Below are 20,956 nucleotides of genomic sequence, written 5' to 3'. Positions count from 1 at the left end.
ACCCTGATGGACAATGTTCCTCAGGGGAGCTGGGAATGGGGTGGGAAGAGTTGGTGGATCCCGGGAGTTGGGGAGGGAGGGTCGTGGTGTTACCAGGAGAGTGAAGGTGAGTTGGGAGTGGTTTGTGGATGGTTGCCCCAGGGTGGGGGCTGGGCACAGGCGATTCGGCCATTCCTCAGTCTGACCCGCCCATCCGCTCCCCTTCAGGCCCAACCTGCTGCTGCCGGACATGGCCACACTGATGGACGCCTACGAGGGGGCTCTGGATCCATTCTTCGGAGTGATGGCCAGTCCCCCGCTTCCCAGTCCCAGCCTCATTCCACAGGTAAGTGTGAAGTTGGGCTGTGACTTCCCCACCTGTCCACCCCTGACCCGTTAGATCCCCACCGTCAGCCACTGAGAATCATCGTCCTTCGCCACCACCCACCACCTTGCGCCCATCACTTAACAGGACGGTGCGGGGGGAGCTTTATCCTGTGTCTGACCCTGTCCCCGGGAGTGTGTGATGGGATGGTGCAGGGGGAGCCTCACCCTGTGTCCGACCCCATCCCCGGGAGTGTGTGACGGGACGGTGCGGGGGGAGCCTCATACTGTGTCTGACCCTGTCCCCGGGAGTGTGTGAGGGGACAGTGCGGGGGGAGTCTCGCCCTGTGTCTGACCCTGTCCCCGGGAGTGTGTGACAGGACAGTGCGGGGGGAGGACCAAAATTAAATGTTTCCCATCTGTTTACAGGTGAAGCCACTGCTGAGATCTCCAGTTCCGGAAGGCCCACCGGAGGTTTCTCCCAGAGTCAAAGGTGTGTACGCAGCTGCTGTCATTTGCACAGTGCTGGGTTCCGGTGGAGTATCACCCTCCCCTCCCCTCCCCTCCCCGGGTTTGACTGGCTGAGTCACCTCCTTCCATGACCGGGACACATGGGGATCTTGGGACCCAGACAGTGGTCAGGGGTGGGGAGTGGTCTGGGCTGCAGGAAGCTGAAGGTGGGTGCAGCTCCTCAGGAAGCACTGGTGCAGGACTGGTGGGGAGGGGAGGAGTGGTGGGGAGTCGAGGTCTGCTGCCTAGACAGTGGGTGGTTGTGTGATACACACATGTGTGCACTCTCATGCACACACGCACCCAACACACGCATGCACCCCACACATAAGATATCTTTATTAGTCACATGTACATCGAAACACATGGTGAAATACATCTTTTGCGTAGAATGTTCTGGGGGCAGCCCGCAAGTGTCGCCACACTTCCGGCGCCAACATAGCATGCCCGCAACTTCCTAACCCGTACGTCTTTGGAATGTGGGAGGAAACCGGACCACCCGGAGGAAACCCACACAGACACACAGGGAGAACGTACAAACTCCTTACAGACAGCGGCGGGAATTGAACCCGGCTCGCTGGCGTTGTAATAGCATTACGCTAACCGCTACACTACCATGCCGCCCTACGTGCATACATCTGATAGCAGCACATGCACGTGTAGTCACACACAAAGCTGATTCAAATGCACACGCAGGCATGCAGACACAAGCACACATGACTAGTTCACAGATAGTACCCCATACGCACATTGGCACGTACACATATTCACAACTTGCACGTGCAATAACATACTCAGCAACACATTGCAAGAAAAGGTTGTTGCGGTGGGGGGTGGGCTTCAGGTTCTAGAACAGCTACTTCCCTTCAGCCATTCGGTTCTTCAACCAACTGGCAAAACTCTAATCACTGCAGTTTAGCAACACTGTGACCAATTTGATCACTTTGCACTAAAATGGACTTTTTTTTGTTCTAATTGTGTTCTTTCTTGCAAAACCTGTGAATAATTTATAAGTTATGTTTTTCTCGTGAATGTTGTGTATCAGATGCTGTGTGCCTGTGATGCTGCTGCAAGTAAGTTTTTCATTGCACCTGTGCACACATGGACTTGTGCAGATGTCGATAAAATCGACTTTGACCCAAACACACATAACTAAAATGCATGTGCGCTCACACTCATATACACACACATACACACTTGCACACACACCCCAACATATAGAGACTCATGCACATACTAAACTAAACATGTGCAGTCACCTGCCATACATGAACGCACCCAACCTACACGCACAGAAACACACACAGCCACACATCGGGTAGAAGATACAGGAGCCTGAGGGTACATACCCAACATACACGCACAGAAACACACACAGCCACACATCGGGTAGAAAATACAGGAGCCTGAGGGCACGAGCCACCAGACTTAAGGACTGCCTCTATCCCACTGTGATAAGACTATTGAACGGTTCCCTTATACGATGAGATGGACTCTGACCTCACGATCTACCTTATTGTGACCTTGCACCTTATTGCACTGCACTATCTCTGTAGCTGTGACACTTTACTCTGTACTGTTATTGTTTTTACCTGTACTACCTCAATGCACTCCGTACTAACTCAGTGTAACTGCACTGTGTAATGAATTGACCTGTACGATGATAAGCAAAACAAGTTTTTTCGCTGTACCTCGGTACAAGTGACAATAATAAACCAATACCAATATGTCGGTGCAGCCACACACAGAACCTCTCTCACACGCGACGGCTGTTTCTGTCCTCAGAGCCACCTCCTGCAATCACGGTGTCTCCGGAGCTGATCACCATCCGCGAGGTTGAGCCCATCCGGATGCCTGAAGTGGAGGTTTATATCATATTCCAACCAGTTGGCATTGGAGAGGGATTTGGGGGATTGTATTGGGATAAAGTGGGGATTCAGAGGATTGGGTTCGGGTGAGGATTCGGGCAATTGTGTTGAGATTAAGTGGGAATTCAGAAAATTGCATTGGTATTCAGTGAAGTTCCGGGGAATTATGATAAAATATTTGGAAAATCGTGTCAGTATTAAGTGGGAATTTGGGGATTTGAGGAATTCTGTTGGAATTACTTGGGGATTCAGAAAATTGAACTGTTAATGTGGAGTCCCAGGGAGTTATACAAGGATTAAACAGGTATTCAGGGAATTAGGTAGGAATTTGGGAAAGAGTAGTGCTATTTAATTGGGATTTGAGGAAATGTACTGGAATTGAGGATTTGGGGAATTGTATTGGATTAAGTGGAGATTCAGGAGTTGGATTATATGATTTGTATTGTATCTGGATTACGTGGGGATTGGGGGACTGTATTGGGTGAGTGTGGCTATATCGGAGAACGTTTCAGACGAGATGGTGATAGGGGTTTGGGGAGAGTCTTGGATCATCACTTGCCTGGTGTTGCTATTTGGGGGTGGGAGGAGAAGGAGGGTGAGGGCAGATATTTGGGGGTTGAGGGGAGATGTTTGGGGTGTGGTTGTTGTTTGGGAGTGTAGGAGATATTTAGGGGTGTGGGGATGTTTTGGGGTGGAAGGGGGGTTTGGGGGTGTGGAAGATATTTGAGGGTGGAGGGGAGATGTTGGGGGTGTGGGAGATGTTTTGGGGTGGAGGGGTTATGTTTGGGGGTGAGGATAATGTTTTGGGGTGTGGGAGATGTTTGGGGGGTGGAGGGGTCATGGGGGGTGTGGAAGATGTTTTGGAGTGTGGGAGATGTTTGAGGGTGTGGGGAATGTTTGGGGGCAGAGGGGAGATGTTAGGGGGTGTGGAAGATGTTTGGGGGTGGAGGGGTGATGTTGAGGGGTGGAGGGGAGATGTTTGGGGTGTGTGCCATATCTAAGGCCGGGCCCTGTGAATTCCCCCCTGCCCTTCACCCCCACAGGAGGGACTCGAATTGCCTGAGCTCAGCGTCCGGGAGCTGGAAGACTTCCTGGCCGAGGAGTTCAGGTTCCCTGAAGAGCCCGGCGTACTGGAGCCACGACCTCCCCGGAGACGGCCTCGGCCAGAAGGTAGCTGTGTGTCTGATTCTTGTACTGAGGCCCTTTGGCCCACCCAGTCCATGCTGACCGTCATCCACCCATTCACACTGATCCCACTTCATTCTCCCCACATTCCTGTCAAGTCCGTCCAGATTCCATCCCTCACCCACACACACACACTTGAGGGTGCAATTAGCCCACTAACCCGCACGTCTTTGGGACAGGGGAGCAGACAGGAGCACCAGGGGCAAACTCCAGGGTCACAGTTAGAGCAAGCAAGCTGCGGGTAACACACACACACACACACACACACACACACACACACACACACACACACACACACACACACACACACACACACACACACACACACCGCTCATGCACACAGTCCCAGAGGTCAGGATTGAACCCGGGTCTCCAAAGCTGTGAGGCAGCTGCTCCAACCACTCCACCATTTAGGTGGAGTAACTCAAACATTGGGGGCTTGTCGTCAGGGATTCACATCGACCCCTCAAGTCACTGTTAAACGAGCTGTTTAACTTCCGGCATCTACATCCCCACTAACCCCCAGAATCCCAGTGTGAAAGCACAAGCCATGGATTATCTTGTCGTTTGTTTTCAGGCACTGAAAGTGTGGGGAGTTGTACAAAGGAGGGGATAGGTACCTCTGTGTGTGTGTGTGTGTGTGTGTGTGTGTGTACAACATCAATATCTTCTTCCTTTATTCTCTCTCGTGGATCTGCAACTTTTCGCTTGAGAACTGCTCTCTCCAAATCTGAAGCATAGTCCCTCTTAGTTCCATCCAGTGGCGAACTCCTGCCAGAACTGGGATACAAGGATGCATGCCACTTTTCAGGATCCCAGATGCCTTCACTGTCATATTTTTTCCAAAAGACATGCTGGTCTCTGCTTTGCATATGGGTACTCTTTGATTTCTAGCAGCTTTTCCTTGGAATATCTATATGGTTTTGTCATGCGTGTGTGTGTGCGCATGTGTGTGTATGAGAGAGAGAGAGAGATGGGCAGTGTTTGCATATGTAGTGTGTTGTGGGATTGTGGGGGGGTGTTTGTGCGTGTGTGTGCGTGCGGGGGGATTTTTCTCTATGTGTGTGTGTCTGTGTGTAAGTCTGTGGGGTGTGTGTGCGAGTCTAGGTATCCATATTTGTTTTCAGGCACTGAAGGTGTGGAGAGTTGTACAGGGAGGGGATAGGTTCCTCTGTGTGTGTGTGTGTGTGTGTGTGTGTGTGTGTGTGTGTGAGAGAGAGAGAGGGAGGTGGGCGGTGTTTGCATATGCAGTGTCTTGGGATGTGTGTGTGTGTGTGTGTGTGGCTGCTTGTGTGTGTGCGGGGGGATTTTCCTGTCTGTGAGACGTGTGCATGTGTCTGTGTGTGGGGAGCTGTGTATGTACATGTCTATGTATGGAGGGACTTTTCTGTGTCTGCGTGTGGGTGGGTTTGTGAGTGTGCGTGTGTCTAATGTGTGTGTGGGGATTTTTCTGTGTGTGTGTGTGTATGTGTGTGTGCTTATGAGTGGGGGGTATTTTTCTGTGTATGCGTGTGTCTGTGTGTGGGGGGGGTTTGTGAGTGTGTGTGTGGGGATTTTTGTCTGTAAGTGTGTGTGTGGGTGTGTGTGTTTTTATGAGTGGGGGAATATTTTTCTGTGTATGCGTGTGTCTGTGGGGACCTGTGTGTGTGTAGGGGAGTTGTTTGTGTGTGTGTGCCTATGTGTGTGGGGGGATTTTTCTGTCTGTGTCTATGTGTGTAAGTCTGTGGGGTGTGTGTGCGAGTCTAGGTATCCATATTTGCCTTGGTGTGTCTCTACTTGTCTGCGTCTGCCTCAAGGAGTGGTTCTCTGTGAGTGTCTAAACTCATGAGAGGACGTGTCAATATGTGGAAGAGGCAGTGTTCGTGGAGGTGGGGGTGACGCTTTGGTGCCCTTGGGTATGTAGCTGTCTGTGTGGTGGGAAGTGTTTGTAATGGGTTGTGTTTGGGAGGTGTAGAGTGTGTGGAGTCTGCACGCTCTCCCTGTGACCCCGTGGGTTTCCCCCGGGAACTCCGGTTCCCTCCCATGACCCAAAGACGTGCAGGGGCGGTGGGTTAATCGGCCGCTGTGAATGAAGAACACTGGCGACTAGGGGAGAATAAATGACGGAAAATTATTGGGGGATTGGGATTCTGCTGCAAGATGACATAGACTCGAGGGGCAGAGTGGCCTCCATCCCTGTTGTAAGGAGGAATAACTGAAGGTGTGGAGGTGGTGTCCAGAGGGGGTGGGTGGGGTGTGTGAGGGTCGGGCTGGCGCGTAGGGGAGGTTCCCTGTGTGTTTGGGGAGGATGAGTGAGTGGTTTGCATGGGACGGGGGTCTGGTGGTTGGGGTGGTGTGCGTGGGCGGGCTGGTGGGATTTGGGCAGTTGGGGTAGTGTGTATGTGGAGTGAGTTGTGGGAGAAGGGTGGTTCAGTTGTTTGTGGGAATGGGTAGCGAGTTGGTCGTACGTGGAGGTTCGGGTGGGGCATTGGGATGGGGTGGGGGTTTGGTTGTTGAAGAGGTGTGTGGGGGTGGGATGATATAGAAACATAGAACAGTACAGCACAATACAGGCCCTTCAGCCCACAACATTGTGCCAACCTTTAAACCTTGCCTGAGACTATCTAACCCCTTCCTCCTACATGTCCCTCTATTTTAAATTCCTCCATATGCTTATCTAGCAATCTCTTGAATTTGACCAATGTACCTGCCTCCACCACCGCCCCAGGCAGCGCATTCCATGCCCCAACCACTCTCTGCGTGAAAAACCTCCCTCTGATATCCCCCTTGAACTTCCCACCCATTACTTTGAAGCCATGCCCTCTTGTATTGAGCATTGGTGCCCTGGGAAAGAGGCGCTGGCTGTCCACTCTATCTATTCCTCTTAATATTTTGTACACCTCTATCATGTCTCCTCTCATCCTCCTTCTCTCCAAAGAGTAAAGCCCCAGCTCCCTTAGTCTCTCCTCAGTCTCTCCTCATAATGTACACTCTCTAAACCAGGCAGCATCCTGGTAAATCTCCTCTGCACCCTTTCCAACGCTTCCACATCCTTCCCATAATGAGGTGACCAGAACTGGACACAGTACTCCAAGTGTGGTCTAACCAGAGTTTATTTTGGTAGAGAGTGTGTGCATGTGTGTGTGAGGGGACAGGGCAGAGTGGTGTATGTTGGGGTAACCAACAATCTGCTGGAGGAAATCTGTGGGTGGAGCAGTGTCTGTGAGGAGAGGAAGAATTGTCGACTTTTCGGGTCAAAATACTGTGTCAGGACTGAGAGGGGAGAAGGGGAATGGCGAGAAAGGATTCCGAGGTGGCTGATGGACTGAGGAGGAGTGAAAGGATATATGTTGGGGTGGTGTGTGTGTGCGTGCGCGCGTGTGTGTGTGTGCGCATGTGTGTGTGTGAGGGGGTGGTGTGTTGGTGTATGTATCAGGTAGATACTGTGGGGCTGCATTGAATGCAGTGTTTAGGGTGGTGTGTGTGTGCCTGCGTGTGTGGGTGTGCGTCTGTGTGTGTGTGAGGGGTGGTGTGTTGAGGTGGTGTATTTGTGTATGAGGGGGTGGTGGGTTAGTGTGTGTATCAGGTGGATACTGTGGGGCTGGATTGGATGTGATGTTTAGGGTGGTGTGTGTGTGTGTGTGTGTGTGGTGGGGTTTGGTTGAGGTGCAGTGTGTTGGGGTGAGGTATGGAAATCTGGGTGTTGGTGGGGCTTGGAATGGTGTGTGGGGGTTAGTTGTGAGTGGGTCGGGAATTTGGTGTGTTGGGATGGTGTGTGTGTGTGGGAGGGGGTTAGATGGGTGGGAAATTTTTGTGTTGGGATGGTGTGTGGCAGGGGTTGGTTGCGTATAGAGGCTGGCAGGGGAATTGGGACGGGCTGTGTGTGGGTGGGATTAGACTGGGGAGTTGGGGTGGGGCTGTTTGTGTAGAAGAGGCTGGGGCGGTGGGTGCATTGTAGGTGGGGTGTGGGGTTAGATTGGGGAGTGAGGGGGTTATTTGTGTGTATGAGATGCCTGGGGGTGGGTGGGTTGTAGGGAGGTTGTGCGGGAACTCTAGGGGAAGGCTGCACAATGGGAGGGAGGAAGCAGGTCGAGAGGGGGTCTTATCAAGTCGCCCTGACCCCATTGTCTCGCTGCAGTTCCCAGGGAGGTGGAGGTGGCACGAGAAGTCACGGCCGAGCCAGCGGAGAGACTGGAGATCTCACCCGTGAGGTAGGTTCCTACCCCAGCTGGGAGGATGAGGGGAGGGCTGCTACAAGTGGTCACGGGACCCAACTCCGCACCATCGATCGGTTTATCATTGTCACATGTACCGAGGTACAGTGAAAAAGGTGTTTTGCATGCTGTCCATACAGATCATTGAACCACATCAGTATATTGAGGTCATCGTGGCTATCCCTCGAGGTCGAGGATGATGGTCTTCGTTCTGTTGATCCATTTATGGCTCTCAAGTGGCTTATGAGTCCAATCCTGGCTCTGAAGGTTCTTCCGCATTCAGGACAGGTAGTTCCAGATGGCAGATCGGGCTTCGGTTGTCGCTGCCTCTCTTTCCATTGTCTTCTCTTTCCTTGTAATTCTGCCCATCTGTTGGCTTCGAAAGTTGCTGTTCCTTCTCGGATGATGGTTTGCCAGAGTTTCCTGTCCTTAGCATTGGTTTCCCGATTGTTGACGTCGATGTTTCATTTCTTCATGTTGGCTTTTAAGACGTCTTTGAATCTCTTCTGTTGTCTGCCTCTTTTATGTTTGCCTACTTTAAGCTGGGAGTAGAAGATTTGTTTTAGCAGACGTTCGTCTTTCATCCAAACAACATGACCGCTCCATCTTAGTTGGTTCTTGATAACGTGGGCTTCAATGCTTGTTGTTTTTGCTTCATTTAGCACGCTGACGTTGGTTCTTCTATCTTCCCAGCTGATAGTTAAGATGTTTCGAGGTAGTACAAGGGAAAAGCAATAACAGAACGCAGAATAAAGCGTTACAGTTACAGAGAAATAGAGGCAGACAATAAGGTGCAAGGTCATAACGAGGTAGATTGTGAGGTCAAGAGTCCATCTTATTGTACAAGATGTCCGTTCAATAGTCTTATGATAGCGGGCTAGAGGCTGTCCTTGAGCCTGGTGGTATGTGCTTTCAGGCTTTTGTATCTTCTGCTGGGTAGGAGGGGGGGAGAAGAGAGAATGGCCAGGGTGAGAGGGGTCTTTGATTATGTTGGCTGCTTTATCCAAGGCAGCAAGCAGTGCAGAGTCCATGGAGGGGAGGCTGGTTTTTGTGATGTGTTGAGCTTTGTCCTTCGGTCTCACGGTCTCGGGCAGAGCAGTTGCCATACCAATCTGTGATGTGTCAGGACAGGATATCCCTTAGGAATGACACTGGCTACTGACCACCCCCACCAGCCAGATCTCAATCACTGGTCTCTCCTGGTTATTGAAGTTCCTAGAGAGTCCTCCATTATGTGAAAATACTTAAATCAGGAGGTACAGTGAACCCTGAACATTTGTGAACAGCAGGTAAAGAAATCAGAAGTTCATCAGTCTCCCAGCAAGAAGTCAGTAATTCAATCCACACTCGTTCTGACAAGCTATAAAACACAGGTTGTTCATCCTATGGTCACTGTGGTCAATGGACGGGAGCTGGACAGGTTTCTCAACAGTTTATTTCACAGACAACTTCCCATGAACCTAATGTCTTCGGGGGAGATGTTATTGAAATGCATCTTGAGGGGGCACCGCAGGGGAGACGTGGATATGTTCCCATGGTTGGAACGAGGGAAGTAGTTACAAGATAAGGAGGCGGTCGTTTAAAAAACTGAGGGGCATTGGAATGTCTTCTCCCAGAGGGGGCGAACCTTTGAAATTCTCTGCCCTGGAGAGTTATAGAACACAGAACAGTACAGCACAATACAGGCCCTTCAGCCCACAATGTTGTGCTGACCTTTAAACCTCACTGAAGACCATCTAACCCCTTCCTCCCTCATATCCCTCTATCTTAAATTCCTCCATATGCTTATCTAGTAATCTCTTGAATTTGACCAATGTATCTGCCTCCACCACCGCCCCAGGCAGCACATTCCATGCACCAACCACTCTCTGGGTAAAAAAAACGTCCCTCTGATATCTCCCTTGAACTTCCCACCCATTACTTTAAAGCCATGCCCTCTTGTATTGAGCATTGGTGCCCTGGGAAAGAGGCGCTGGCTGTCCACTCTATCTATTCCTCTCAGTTGTGGGGGCCGGATTGCTTAAAGAGTCTGAAAGATCTGGGAACTGAGGGCCGTGGGAAACTGCGACAGAAGAAGAGTTGAGGAGCATAGATCAGCCATGATCACGCGGAACAGCAGGGCAGGGTTGAGGGGCCAAGTGGGCAACTCCTGCTCCTGTTCTCCTGTGTTCTTTTGAACAACGTGTGCTTGACCCTTAACTGTCCTCTGAAACGGCCCAGCAAATTATACTATTACCACCGTGTTCAGAGTTGGACCGCAGCAGTATGACAGGTCTACCTTTCATTGGGTAGAGAGACCAGACCTGCACACAACATTCCTGGTATGGGCTCACCAGGGCCCTGTATAGTTGGAGCAAGACGTCTTGTACTCCAAACCTCTTGTGATAAAGGCCGGTGCACTGTTTACTTGCCATGTGTTGACTTTCGGTGCTTGTTTTACACGGTCCCTCCGGACACGTTTTTCCTTTCTCTCTCTCTCTCTCTCTCTCTCTCTCTTTTTCGTCCTCTCTGTTCATTTTTTCTTTCTCATTTCCTATTTCTTCAAGACGAGATCTCTTTATTGGTCACATGTGCATCGAAACACACAGTGAAATGCGTCCTTTTTTGGCGTGGAGTGCTCTGGGTGGGGGGGGGGGGCAGCCTGCAAGTGTCGCCGCGCTTCCGGCGCCAACATAGCGCGCCCGCAACTTCCCAACCCGTACGTCTTTTGGAATGTGGGAGGAAACCGGAGCACCCGGAGGAAACCCACGCAGACACATGGGGAGAACGTACAAACTCCTTACAGGCAGTGGTGGGAATTGAACCCGGGTCGCTGGTGCTGTGATAGCGTCACGCTGACCGCTACACTACCGTGCCTGCCCGTATTTTTCCCTTCATTATTTCACCCTCATTCTTTTCACTTTCTACCTCTCCTTTCCCTCTTCCCTTCTTCCATTCTCTTGCACTCTCCTTTCTCTCTCTCTCCGATCTCTCTTTCTCTCTCTCACTCTCCCTGCGAGCATTCTTCCTTTTCACTGTCATCTCTCCTTCCATTCTTTCACCCCTCCTTTTCCCTTTTATCCCCTCCTTTCCTTATTTTTTTCTTCCCCACCTCCCCCCCCCCCCCGCCCCCCCACCCTTCCTTCAACGCTGGGTCTCATTCCGCTTCTGCCTGCCATGTTTCCCAGACCGGAGATCGAAGAGCCATCCGCACGGGAGGCAGAGGTCACCGCGGTCCCATCGGAGGTCTCCGTCATCCCGCCAGGTGAGTCCAGATGCGATCGGACCTTCAAAGACGCCCCTTCCGGATAAGGCAGCTTCTGCTGGCCAGCGGCTGTGCACGGTGAGATCCCGTCGGGTTCATGCCTTCGTCCAAAAGGGGTCAGCGCTTCTGATGGTTCGGTCTTCCCTCGGTCCCTCACTAGGAATGCCAGCACGGATTTTGGAGCCAGGTCTCTGGAGTGAGACCCGAGGGCGTCAGCTGTGGGCTCGAGAGACATCTGAAAGCCCTTCTCTCTCTATCTGAACCCCCCACTTCCTCTCTCTGTGTCCCCATTCCCTCTCTCTCTGTCCACCCTCCCTCTCTTTGTACCCCCTTCTTTCTCTCCCTCCTTGCGCTGCTCACCCCTCTCCTCTCTTTCTGTCCCCTCCCTCCCTCTCTCTGCATCAACCCACTCTCTTGTGCTGTGACACTACTGTCTGTCTATCTCCCCTTCCCTCCCATCCGTCTTTGCAGTCAATCACATCCTTACCCCACCTTTCTCTCTCGCAATCCCATTCCCACACCGATTTTCCTTATGACCTATCTCTCCCCACATTCCCGTCGACTCCCACCCCAGGTTCTACCCACCACCCGCACACTAGGGGGGAAAGTTACAGCGGCCAATTTACCCACCGACCCGCACGTCTTTGGGACATGGGAGGGAACCGGAGGAGCTGGGGGAAACTCACGGGGTCACAGGAAGAAGGTGCAAACTCTCACGTGCGCTCACACACACACACACACACACACACACACACACACACACACACACACACTCAGCCATTTGGTTCTTGAACCAACCGGCAAAACCCCAATCACCACTACAGTTCAGCAACACTATGACCACTTTGATTGCTTTACATTAAAATGGACTTTTTTTTTTATCTAATTTTTTTCTTGTAAAAGTTGCGTGTAATTTATGAGAGAAACAATCCTTGATGGCAGTGAGGAAGGCGAAGATTCGTCCATTGAGAGTGTATAATTTATGTTTAATTTGCTTTTCTTGTGAATGCTGCTTATGTTGTGCTCTGTGCCTGTGATGCTGCTGCAAGTTTTTCATTGCACCTGTGTACACATGTAGTTGTGCAGATGACAATAAAGTTGACAATAAGCAATGAACACAGACACAGACACAGACACACACACACACACACACACACCCAGACAGAGACACAGACACACAGACAGAGAGAGAGAGACAGACAGACACACACACACACACACACACACACACACACACACACAGGCACACAGACAGACACACACAGACAGGCAGTCAGATAGACAAACACATACAGACAGACACACAGAGAAGCACACACAGACACAGACAAGCACACACAGTCACACAGACAGACACAAACACACACACAGACAATCACACACAGACAAGCACACAGTCACAGACACGCACACAGTCGCGCGCGCGCACACACACACACACACACACACACACACACACACACAGCGCCAGAGGTCAGGATCGACCCGTTGCACCACCGTGCTGCCCTTTGTTACACCAGGTTTCAACCGAGGACGGAGAGAGCGGCTGCTCCCATCAGCAGACAGCTCAAGGACCAGGGAAGGGCACAGATTTAAAATTTGGGATGTAAATATTTCAACGGGAGAGGAATGTGAGGGAAGAATGTTTGTGCAATGATTTGGGACTCGACTGTTTGTTCCGGGGGAGGGGGAGGTGGGAGGGAGGGAATGAGACAGAGTTAATGAGGATTTCCGAGACAGAATGGGATCAGGAGTAGTTTTTAGTGCCAAGGGCAAACACGGGGATCAGGGAGGTTTGGATTGTTCCACAGGGAGTTGGCACGGACTCGGTGAGCCAAGTAGACTCCTTGACACTGTGGCCTCTTGAGCCCTGTTCTAATCAGTGGCACCAGAATGGGAAGCGAGGTGGATGAGGGAAACGAAAGGTGGATGACAGTTGGGGCCACTGGAGCCACGGTGTGGAGTGGCTCGGTTTGGACTGGGGCTGGAAGGGGTTCACTGCTCAGGGCTGGGCCAAATCTGGGTGGGTGGGGTATGTTGGGGAGTCCCTCCACAACTCCCTGGTCCACTCTTCCATTCCCACCAACCACCCCTGCATCCCACCCCCCCCCCCCCACCCTCCACTTCCGGCATTTCCCTTGCAACCACAGAAGACAGTAACACCTGACCTTTAATCTCATCCCTTCCCACCATCCAGGGAACCAAACGGCCCTCCCAGGGGAAGCAACGATTCACTTGCACTTCTTCCAATCCACTCACTGCATTGGGTACTCACAGTGCGGCCTCCTCTGCACCGGAGGAACCGAACACAGGTTGGGTCACCGCTATGTGGGGAACCTGTGTTCAGTCCGCAGGAGCGACCCTGAGCTCCCGGTTACCTGTCACTTTAACTCTCCCTCCCACCCCCACCCCGACCCCCACGCCCTGCACTGTTAGAACAAGGCCCAACACCAGCCTGAGGAACAGCACCTCCTCTTCCCTCTGGGCACGTTGCAGCCTCCCAGACTTAATATTGAATTCTGTAACTTCAAGTAACTTGATGTCTCTCTGTGTCAGTCATTGACGTGTAATATTGGCTCAGCTTGTTTGTTTTTTCACTTTTTTATCCTTACTTTCTCTCTGGAAGTGGAGGACTTCACTGACGCAGCTCTTTAAAGCTCTGGTTAGACCACACTTGGAGTACTGTGTCCAGTTCTGGTCGCCTCATTATAGGAAGGATATGGAAGCGTTGGAAAGGGTGCAGAGGAGATTTACCAGGATGCTGCCTGGTTTAGAGAGTATGCATTATGAGGAGAGACTAAGGGAGCTAGGGCTTTACTCTTTGGAGAGAAGGAGGATGAGAGGAGACATGATAGAGGTGTACAAAATATTAAGAGGAATAGATAGAGTGGACAGCCAGAGCCTCTTTCTCAGGGCACCAATGCTCAATACAAGAGGGCGTGGCTTTAAAGTAATGGGTGGGAAGTTCAAGGGAGATATCAGAGGAAGGTTTTTTACCCAGAGAGTGGTTGGGGCATGGAATGTGCTGCCTGGGGCGATGGTGGAGGCAGGTACGTTGGTGAAGTTCAAGAGATTGCTAGATAAGCATATGGAGGAATTTAAAATAGAGGGATATGTGGGGAGAAGGGGTTAGATAGTCTTAGGCAAGGTTTAAAGGTCGGTACAACATTGTGGGCCAAAGGGCCAGTATTGTGCTATACTGTTCTATGTTCTAGGACGTGCCCAGACTGACCTGCCGGGCACGTCTCCCTGCTTTGCATTTCACCACTTCTACATCCTTTTGTCTATCCTCTCACCCTCTAACTGCTCCCATGCACTCGTTGACCAGATCACGTTGTTCACAGCTGACCCCCCCCCCCACCGTCACCCCCATTTTACCCCCATCACAGGCATTTCCCCCGCCCCCACCCATCCTCCCTGCAGTTAAACGGGCTTCCTTTGACTCCTTCCCAGTTCCAAGAAAGGACCTTAACAACCTGAGACACTGACACTGTTTCACCTCCTGCAGACGCCGCCCGACCTTCTGCGTATGGCCAGCAGTTCCTGTTTTTATTTTAGATTTAGTGACCTCTACTTTTCGTGATATTTATTAATGACTTGGATGAAGGGGTGGAAGGGTGGGTTAGCAAGTTTGCAGATGACACACTGGTGTCGTGGATAGTGTGGAGGGCTGTTGAAGCTTACAGAGGGATATTGATAGGATGCAGAGCTGGGCTGAGAAGTGGCAGATGGAGTTCAATCAGAGAAGTGTGAGGTGGTACACTTTGGAAGGACAAACTCCAAGGCGGAGTACAAAGTTAATGGCAGGATTCTGGGGAGTGTGGAGGAGCAGAGGGATCTGGGGGTTCATATCCACAGATCCCTGAAAGTTGCCTCACAGGTGGATAGGGTAGTTAAGAAAGCTTATGGGATGTTAGCTTTCATAAGTCGTGGGATCGAGTTTAAGAGCCGCGAGGTAATGATGCAGCTCTACAAAACTCTGGTTAAACCACACTTAGAGTACTGTGTCCAGTTCTGGTCGCCTCATTATAGGAAGGATGTGGAAGCGTTGGAAAGGGTGCAGAGGAGGTTTACGAGGATGCTGCCTGGTTTGGAGAGGATGCATTATGAGCGAGGGCTTTACTCTTTGGAGAGAAGGAGGATGAGAGGAGACATGATAGAGGTGTACAAAATATTAAGAGGAATAGATAGAGTGGACAGCCAGCGCCTCTTTCCCAGGGCACCAATGCTCAATACAAGAGGGCATGGCTTTAAAGTAATGGGTGGGAAGTTGGAGATATCAGAGGGAGGTTTTTTCACCCAGAGAGTGGTTGGGGCATGGAATGCGCTGCCTGGGGCGGTGGTGGAGGCCGATACGTTGGTCAAGTTCAAGAGATTACTAGATAAGCATATGGAGGAATTTAAAATAGAGGGATATGTGGGAGGAAGGGGTTAGATAGTCTTAGGTGAGGTTTAAAGGTCGGCACAACATTGTGGGCCGAAGGGCCTTATTGTGCTGTACTGTTCTATGGTTCTACTTCTAGCATCTGCGGTTTTTTGATTTTCATTGGTGGGGGTTGGACTGGAGAGGGGAGGAGTCCCTCTGGATAGCAGGCACGCCTTCAGCTGGGCGGTCTGAGTCCAGGGTCCACTAGTTAAATCGCCAATATCCTGGGGCAACAATCAGAGTCTACTGTCACCTGCACAAGTCCACGGGTGCAGGGAAAAACTTACTTGCAGCAGCACCACAGGCACACAGCATCACATGTGCCGCATTCACTAGAAAAACATAAATTAAACATAAATTATGCACAATTTTTACAAGAAAGAACACAATTAGAACAAACAAAAGTCCATTGTAGTGCACAGTGTCGCTTTACTGAGGTAGTGATTAGTGTTGTGCCATTTGGTTCAAGAACCAAATGGTTTGAAGGGAAGTAGCTGTTCCCGAACCCGTGGTGTGGGACTTGAGGCTTCTGTACCTTCTGCCCGATGGGAGCTGTTAGAAGAGGGCACAGCCCGGATGGTGGGGATCTTTGATGATGGACGTTGCCTTCTTGAGGCAGCGCCTCCTGTAGATACCACCGGTGGTGGGGAGGGATGTGCCTGTGACGTATTGGGCTGAGTCCACCACTCTCTGCAGCTTCTTTACGTTCCTGCACATTCGAATTGCAGTACATGATGCAACCAGCAGGGATACTTTCAACAGTACATCTGCAGAAGTTTGTTAGACTGTTCGGTGACAAGCCGAACCTCCTTAACCTCCTAAGAAAGTAAAGACGCCGGGGCGCCTTCCTTGTGATTACATCTATGTGCTGGGCCCCAAGATAGGTCATCCAATTCGTTAACACCCGGGAATTTACAGCCGCTGACCCTCTCCACCGCCGATCCCCCAAAGTAGACTGGCGCACGTTCGCCCTCCTTCCCCTCCCTGAAGCCAACGATAAGCTCTTTAGTTTCACCGACGTTGAGAGGTTGTTGTTGTGGCACCGCCCAGCCAGGTGTCCCATCTGGTTCCCATGCGCTGACTCATCACCACCGGCGATTTGTCCGTCGACAGTGGTGTTGTCGGCGAATTTGTCACCACCCCCGGTAAAAAAAAACAGGCTCGTCCCTCCAAAGGGAGAGCTGCTCTGGGAACACCGTATGAATTGTGACAGAGCAGAAGGAGGCCATTTGGGCAATCGAGCTGAGCCTAGCTCCCTGTGGTGTGATGCTGGCTATCTCACCCACTCCCTGCTCTTTCCCAGCGGCCTCACCGGTTGCTCCCCCTCTGGGAGCCAACCCCACTCCCTTCCCCCGGGTGGGCTCCAGTTCCCACCCCCCCGTCCCGATTTTGTGACCTCTCCGGCGCCGTGGAGACACTCGGACCTTCTTGTGCCCTCTCTTTCAACCCATCCACTGCCCCCCTGCCCTCTCTGCCTAGCTGAAGCTGTCCCGGAGAGAGAAATGGAGATACCAGCGCCCCCCTCGCTACCCGTCTCGCCCGAGGAGGAGGAGTTGCCCAGGCGCAGAGAGCCCTCACCCAGCCCAGAGGTAGGTTGGGGTTTGGGGGGGGGGGGGGTGGGGGAGGGAGGGAGGGGGCATCAGGGAAATGAATGCTTTCTCCCAGGACCAAAATCACAGCCAGAAGTCACATTCTTGACTCCGAAACCTGTCACTGGTTTCTCGGCACCTCCCTCCCATGTTTGCCCCAGGCCCCCACCCCCAGTTCAGTCCCACTCCTGACCAGACAGGATATTCCACTGCAGTAGGCAGCACAGGCTGGGAGGAGGTCCCTGCTTCCTCTCCCCACTTCCTTCCAATTAAACATCGGAGAGACCAAGGCCACCGTCTTCGCCCCACCAACACCCCCCCTTCTCACGCTCTCTCACCTCTGCCCCTCCCCCAACAGAACGGACGTGGCAGAGGCCACCCAGCCCGTCAGGTGGGTGCCAGCTCTTTGCAAAAGCAGCTCAGCCAGTCCATCCCACAGCCCAGCTCTCTCTCTCCAACTCCCTGCAAATTCAGGGACCTGCCCTGCTCCCTTCGAATGCTGCAGTTGATTCCCCCCTCTGCTGCCCTTCTGGCAGTCTCACCCATCCACTTACTGCATTTAAAAAGAAGCTGTTTTCCTCGTGTTACTTTTGGTTATCTCACACACACATTTACACTCACACACAGACACGCACACACCGTGAGGCACCCACTAAGCACACAACACATACACTCTCTCACGCACACACACTGGGATGCGCACACTCTCAAACACACTCTCACACAGATGCACTCTCACACAGTCTCTCACACACCCTCACCCTCTCACACACCCTCACCCTCTCACACACCCTCACCCTCTCACACACCCTCACCCTCTCACACACCCTCACCCTCTCTCACACACTCACCCTCTCTCACACACTCACCCTCTCTCACTCTCCCACTCTCCCTCTCTCACTCTCCCTCTCTCCCTCTCTCACTCTCCCTCTCTCACTCTCCCTCTCTCACTCTCCCTCTCACACTCTCCCTCTCACACTCTCCCTCTCACAAACACACACTCACACACCCTCTCACACCTCTCTCTCACACCCTCACTCACACTCTCCCTCTCTCACACACACTCACCCTCTCTAACACACCCTCTCACACACACTCTCTCTCACACACACACACTCCCTCTGTCACATACAATTGCCAATGCTCTAACTTGTCACCTGCTCCAGCTGGTGTTACCTGAGATACCTGAGCTCCCACCAGTGGCCCCGAGACGCAGACGGCGAAGGCCGCAACTTATCGACACGACCATCCAGATGCCACGAGAGGAGATACAGGAGCAGATCGAGAGAGTTGACGTCCACTGTGCTCCATCCGTGAGTAAACCTGCCCGCCCTGTCCACCCGAAACGTGTCCAGCACACTGGCCCAACCTGAAGGGCTGTTTCCACCACATCTAACCCGTGCTGTCCCCGGGAGTGTGTGACGGGACGGTGCAGGGGGAGCCTCACCCTGTGTCTGACCCCGACCCTGTCCCTGGGAGCGTGTGATGGGACGGTGTGGAGGGAGCTTCACTCTTTCCCAACAAAGCTTCTCTATCCAGGAGGGGAGTGGGTGAGAGCCGGGGTGGGGGGAGGAGGTGGGTAATCGATGAGACGCAGTCGGGAGCTGTGCGGCAGAGGGCAAAACCATGGATCAGGGAGACATTTCAGAAGGTGATCCAGTTGACCTGGTCTCACCCTATCCCAGATATTCCCTTTGACCCTCTTCCTCCGCGACTGAAAACAAACTTCCCTTCCTCTCTCTTCTGGACCTCCGACCCGGAACATTAGCGTCGTTTTCACCCTCCGCAGACTCTGCCTGACCCCGAGTGTCTCCAGCATCTGGTATCGCAGTTCCTTCAGCAATGGCCGGGTCGAACCCTCGGAGTTCCCTCCCCCACTGCACCGTGGGGTCACCTTCGCCAGAAGGGCAAGGGAGGTGACAGTTGGTGGGGGTGGCTCAGCCACTCCTTCCCAAAGTGGACAAAACAAGAGAGATGACTGTGGATTTTAGAAAGGCTCACCCCTGTGCATCAATGGGAATTGAATTTAGGAGCCAAGAGGTATTGTTGCAGCTATATTGGACCCTGGTCAGACCCCACTTGGAGTACTGTGCTTAGTTCTGGTCGCCTCACTACAGGAAGGATGTGGAAGCCATAGAAAGGGTGCAGAGGATTGGGGAGCATGCCTTATGAGAACAGGTTGAGGGAACTCGGCCTTTTCTCCTTGGAGCGACGGAGGATGAGGGGGGACCTGATAGAGGTGTATAAGGTGATGAGAGGCATTGATTGGGTAGATAGTCAGAGGCTTTTCCCCAGGGCTGAAACGGTGGCCACAAGAGGACACAGGTTTAAGGTGCTGGGGAGTAGGTACAGAGGAGATGTCAGGGGTAAGTTTTTTACTCAGAGAGTGGCGAGTGTGTGGAATGGGCTGCCAGCAACGGTGGTGGAGGCGGATACGATAGAGTCCTTAAAGAGACTGTTGGATCGGTACATGGAGCTGAGAAAATTAGAGGGCTATGGGTAAGCCTAGTAATTTCTAAGGTAGGGACATGTTCAGCACAGCTTTGTGGGCCGAAGGGCCTGAATTGTGCTGTAGGTTTTCTATATTCTATGTTCTAATGGCATCATTGTACAGAGAGTCAGCTGTTATAAGTTCTTGGGAATGCATATAGCAGACGATCTGTCCTGGTCAACCAACATCTCCTCCCTCGCCAAGAAGGCACAGCAGCATCTCCACTTTTTACAGCGGCTGAAAGGAGCAAACCTGCCCTCCCCCACCCTCACCACATTCTGTAGGGGTCCCATTGAGAGCGTCCTGACCAGCTGCATCTCTGCCTGGTATGGTAACTGTAACATCTCTGACCGTAAGTCCTTGCAGAGAATTGCGAGCACAGCTGGAAAGATCATCGGAGTACCTCTTTCCTCCATCCCGGACACCTACAACACACGATGCACCTGCAAGGCCTGCAGAGTCATAGATGACCCCTTCTCATCCCTCCCACGACCTATCTATCCCGCTGCCGTCTGGTATCCGGCCCAGAACTACTAGACTGTACAACAGTTTTCTCCCCCAAGGCTGTTGGGCTCCTGAATACCCTGGAGGCAGTCTCAGACAAATGCCGCGTCACAAGCCCTGGTTTGCACAACGGCGCATAAGAACTTTGGCTGCTGCTGAACATGTTTATACAATGAGTACAACACACTGAACTTGTATTTCTCTTCGTCCCACTCGGTTTTGCACTAACTCTGCACTAAATTTGTCTTTTATAAATACCATCTTTTTGCACGATTTGTACATGCACAATTTTTTTTTAGTTTTTTGTTGTGTTTACTGTATGTCTCCTGCTCTATGTACGTCCTCTGTTGTGAGTCTGGGGGAAACGACATTTCGTTCCGCCATGTGTTTTGAAAGCATATGGGGGAATGACGATAAAGTAACTTGAACTTGAACAGACAGGGGTGGGCAGTGAACACACGTCTTGGGATCACCGTCGGGGTGGGGGTGGGGGTGGGGGTGGGGGGGGGGATGGTCAAGGTTTTGCGGACACGTCAAACGCTGGGACTCTTCCCACTGACGAGACCGATCTCTTTTCAGCGGCCCATTGAGCTCCCGCGCCAGCGAAGGAGACCGCCCACCGATCTGTTCCAGAGCCCCACCT

At 52.0% G+C, this 20,956-nt stretch overlaps 1 protein-coding gene across 1 annotated transcript in view; it reads left to right on the top strand.

Annotated features, from left to right (window-relative positions):
* The first annotated feature begins 229 nt into the window (after nt 1-229).
* LOC127567115 (meiotic recombination protein REC8 homolog) overlaps nt 230-20,956 on the top strand; it is a 44,171-nt gene continuing 23,444 nt past the window's right edge. The window contains exons 1-8 of the mRNA XM_052009801.1: nt 230-325; nt 733-796; nt 2,599-2,678; nt 3,725-3,851; nt 7,984-8,056; nt 11,227-11,303; nt 17,209-17,318; nt 18,485-18,631. Of these exons, the coding sequence (XP_051865761.1) occupies nt 230-325; nt 733-796; nt 2,599-2,678; nt 3,725-3,851; nt 7,984-8,056; nt 11,227-11,303; nt 17,209-17,318; nt 18,485-18,631 (774 nt within the window). The remainder of the gene's footprint in view (nt 326-732; nt 797-2,598; nt 2,679-3,724; nt 3,852-7,983; nt 8,057-11,226; nt 11,304-17,208; nt 17,319-18,484; nt 18,632-20,956) is intronic.

The sequence above is a fragment of the Pristis pectinata genome, unplaced genomic scaffold, assembly GCF_009764475.1.
Source record: "Pristis pectinata isolate sPriPec2 unplaced genomic scaffold, sPriPec2.1.pri scaffold_120_arrow_ctg1, whole genome shotgun sequence".
In the NCBI taxonomy this organism is placed as follows: domain Eukaryota; kingdom Metazoa; phylum Chordata; class Chondrichthyes; order Rhinopristiformes; family Pristidae; genus Pristis; species Pristis pectinata.
The sequence above is the reverse complement of the archived record's forward strand: the minus strand, read 5'-3'. Positions and strand labels throughout refer to the sequence as shown.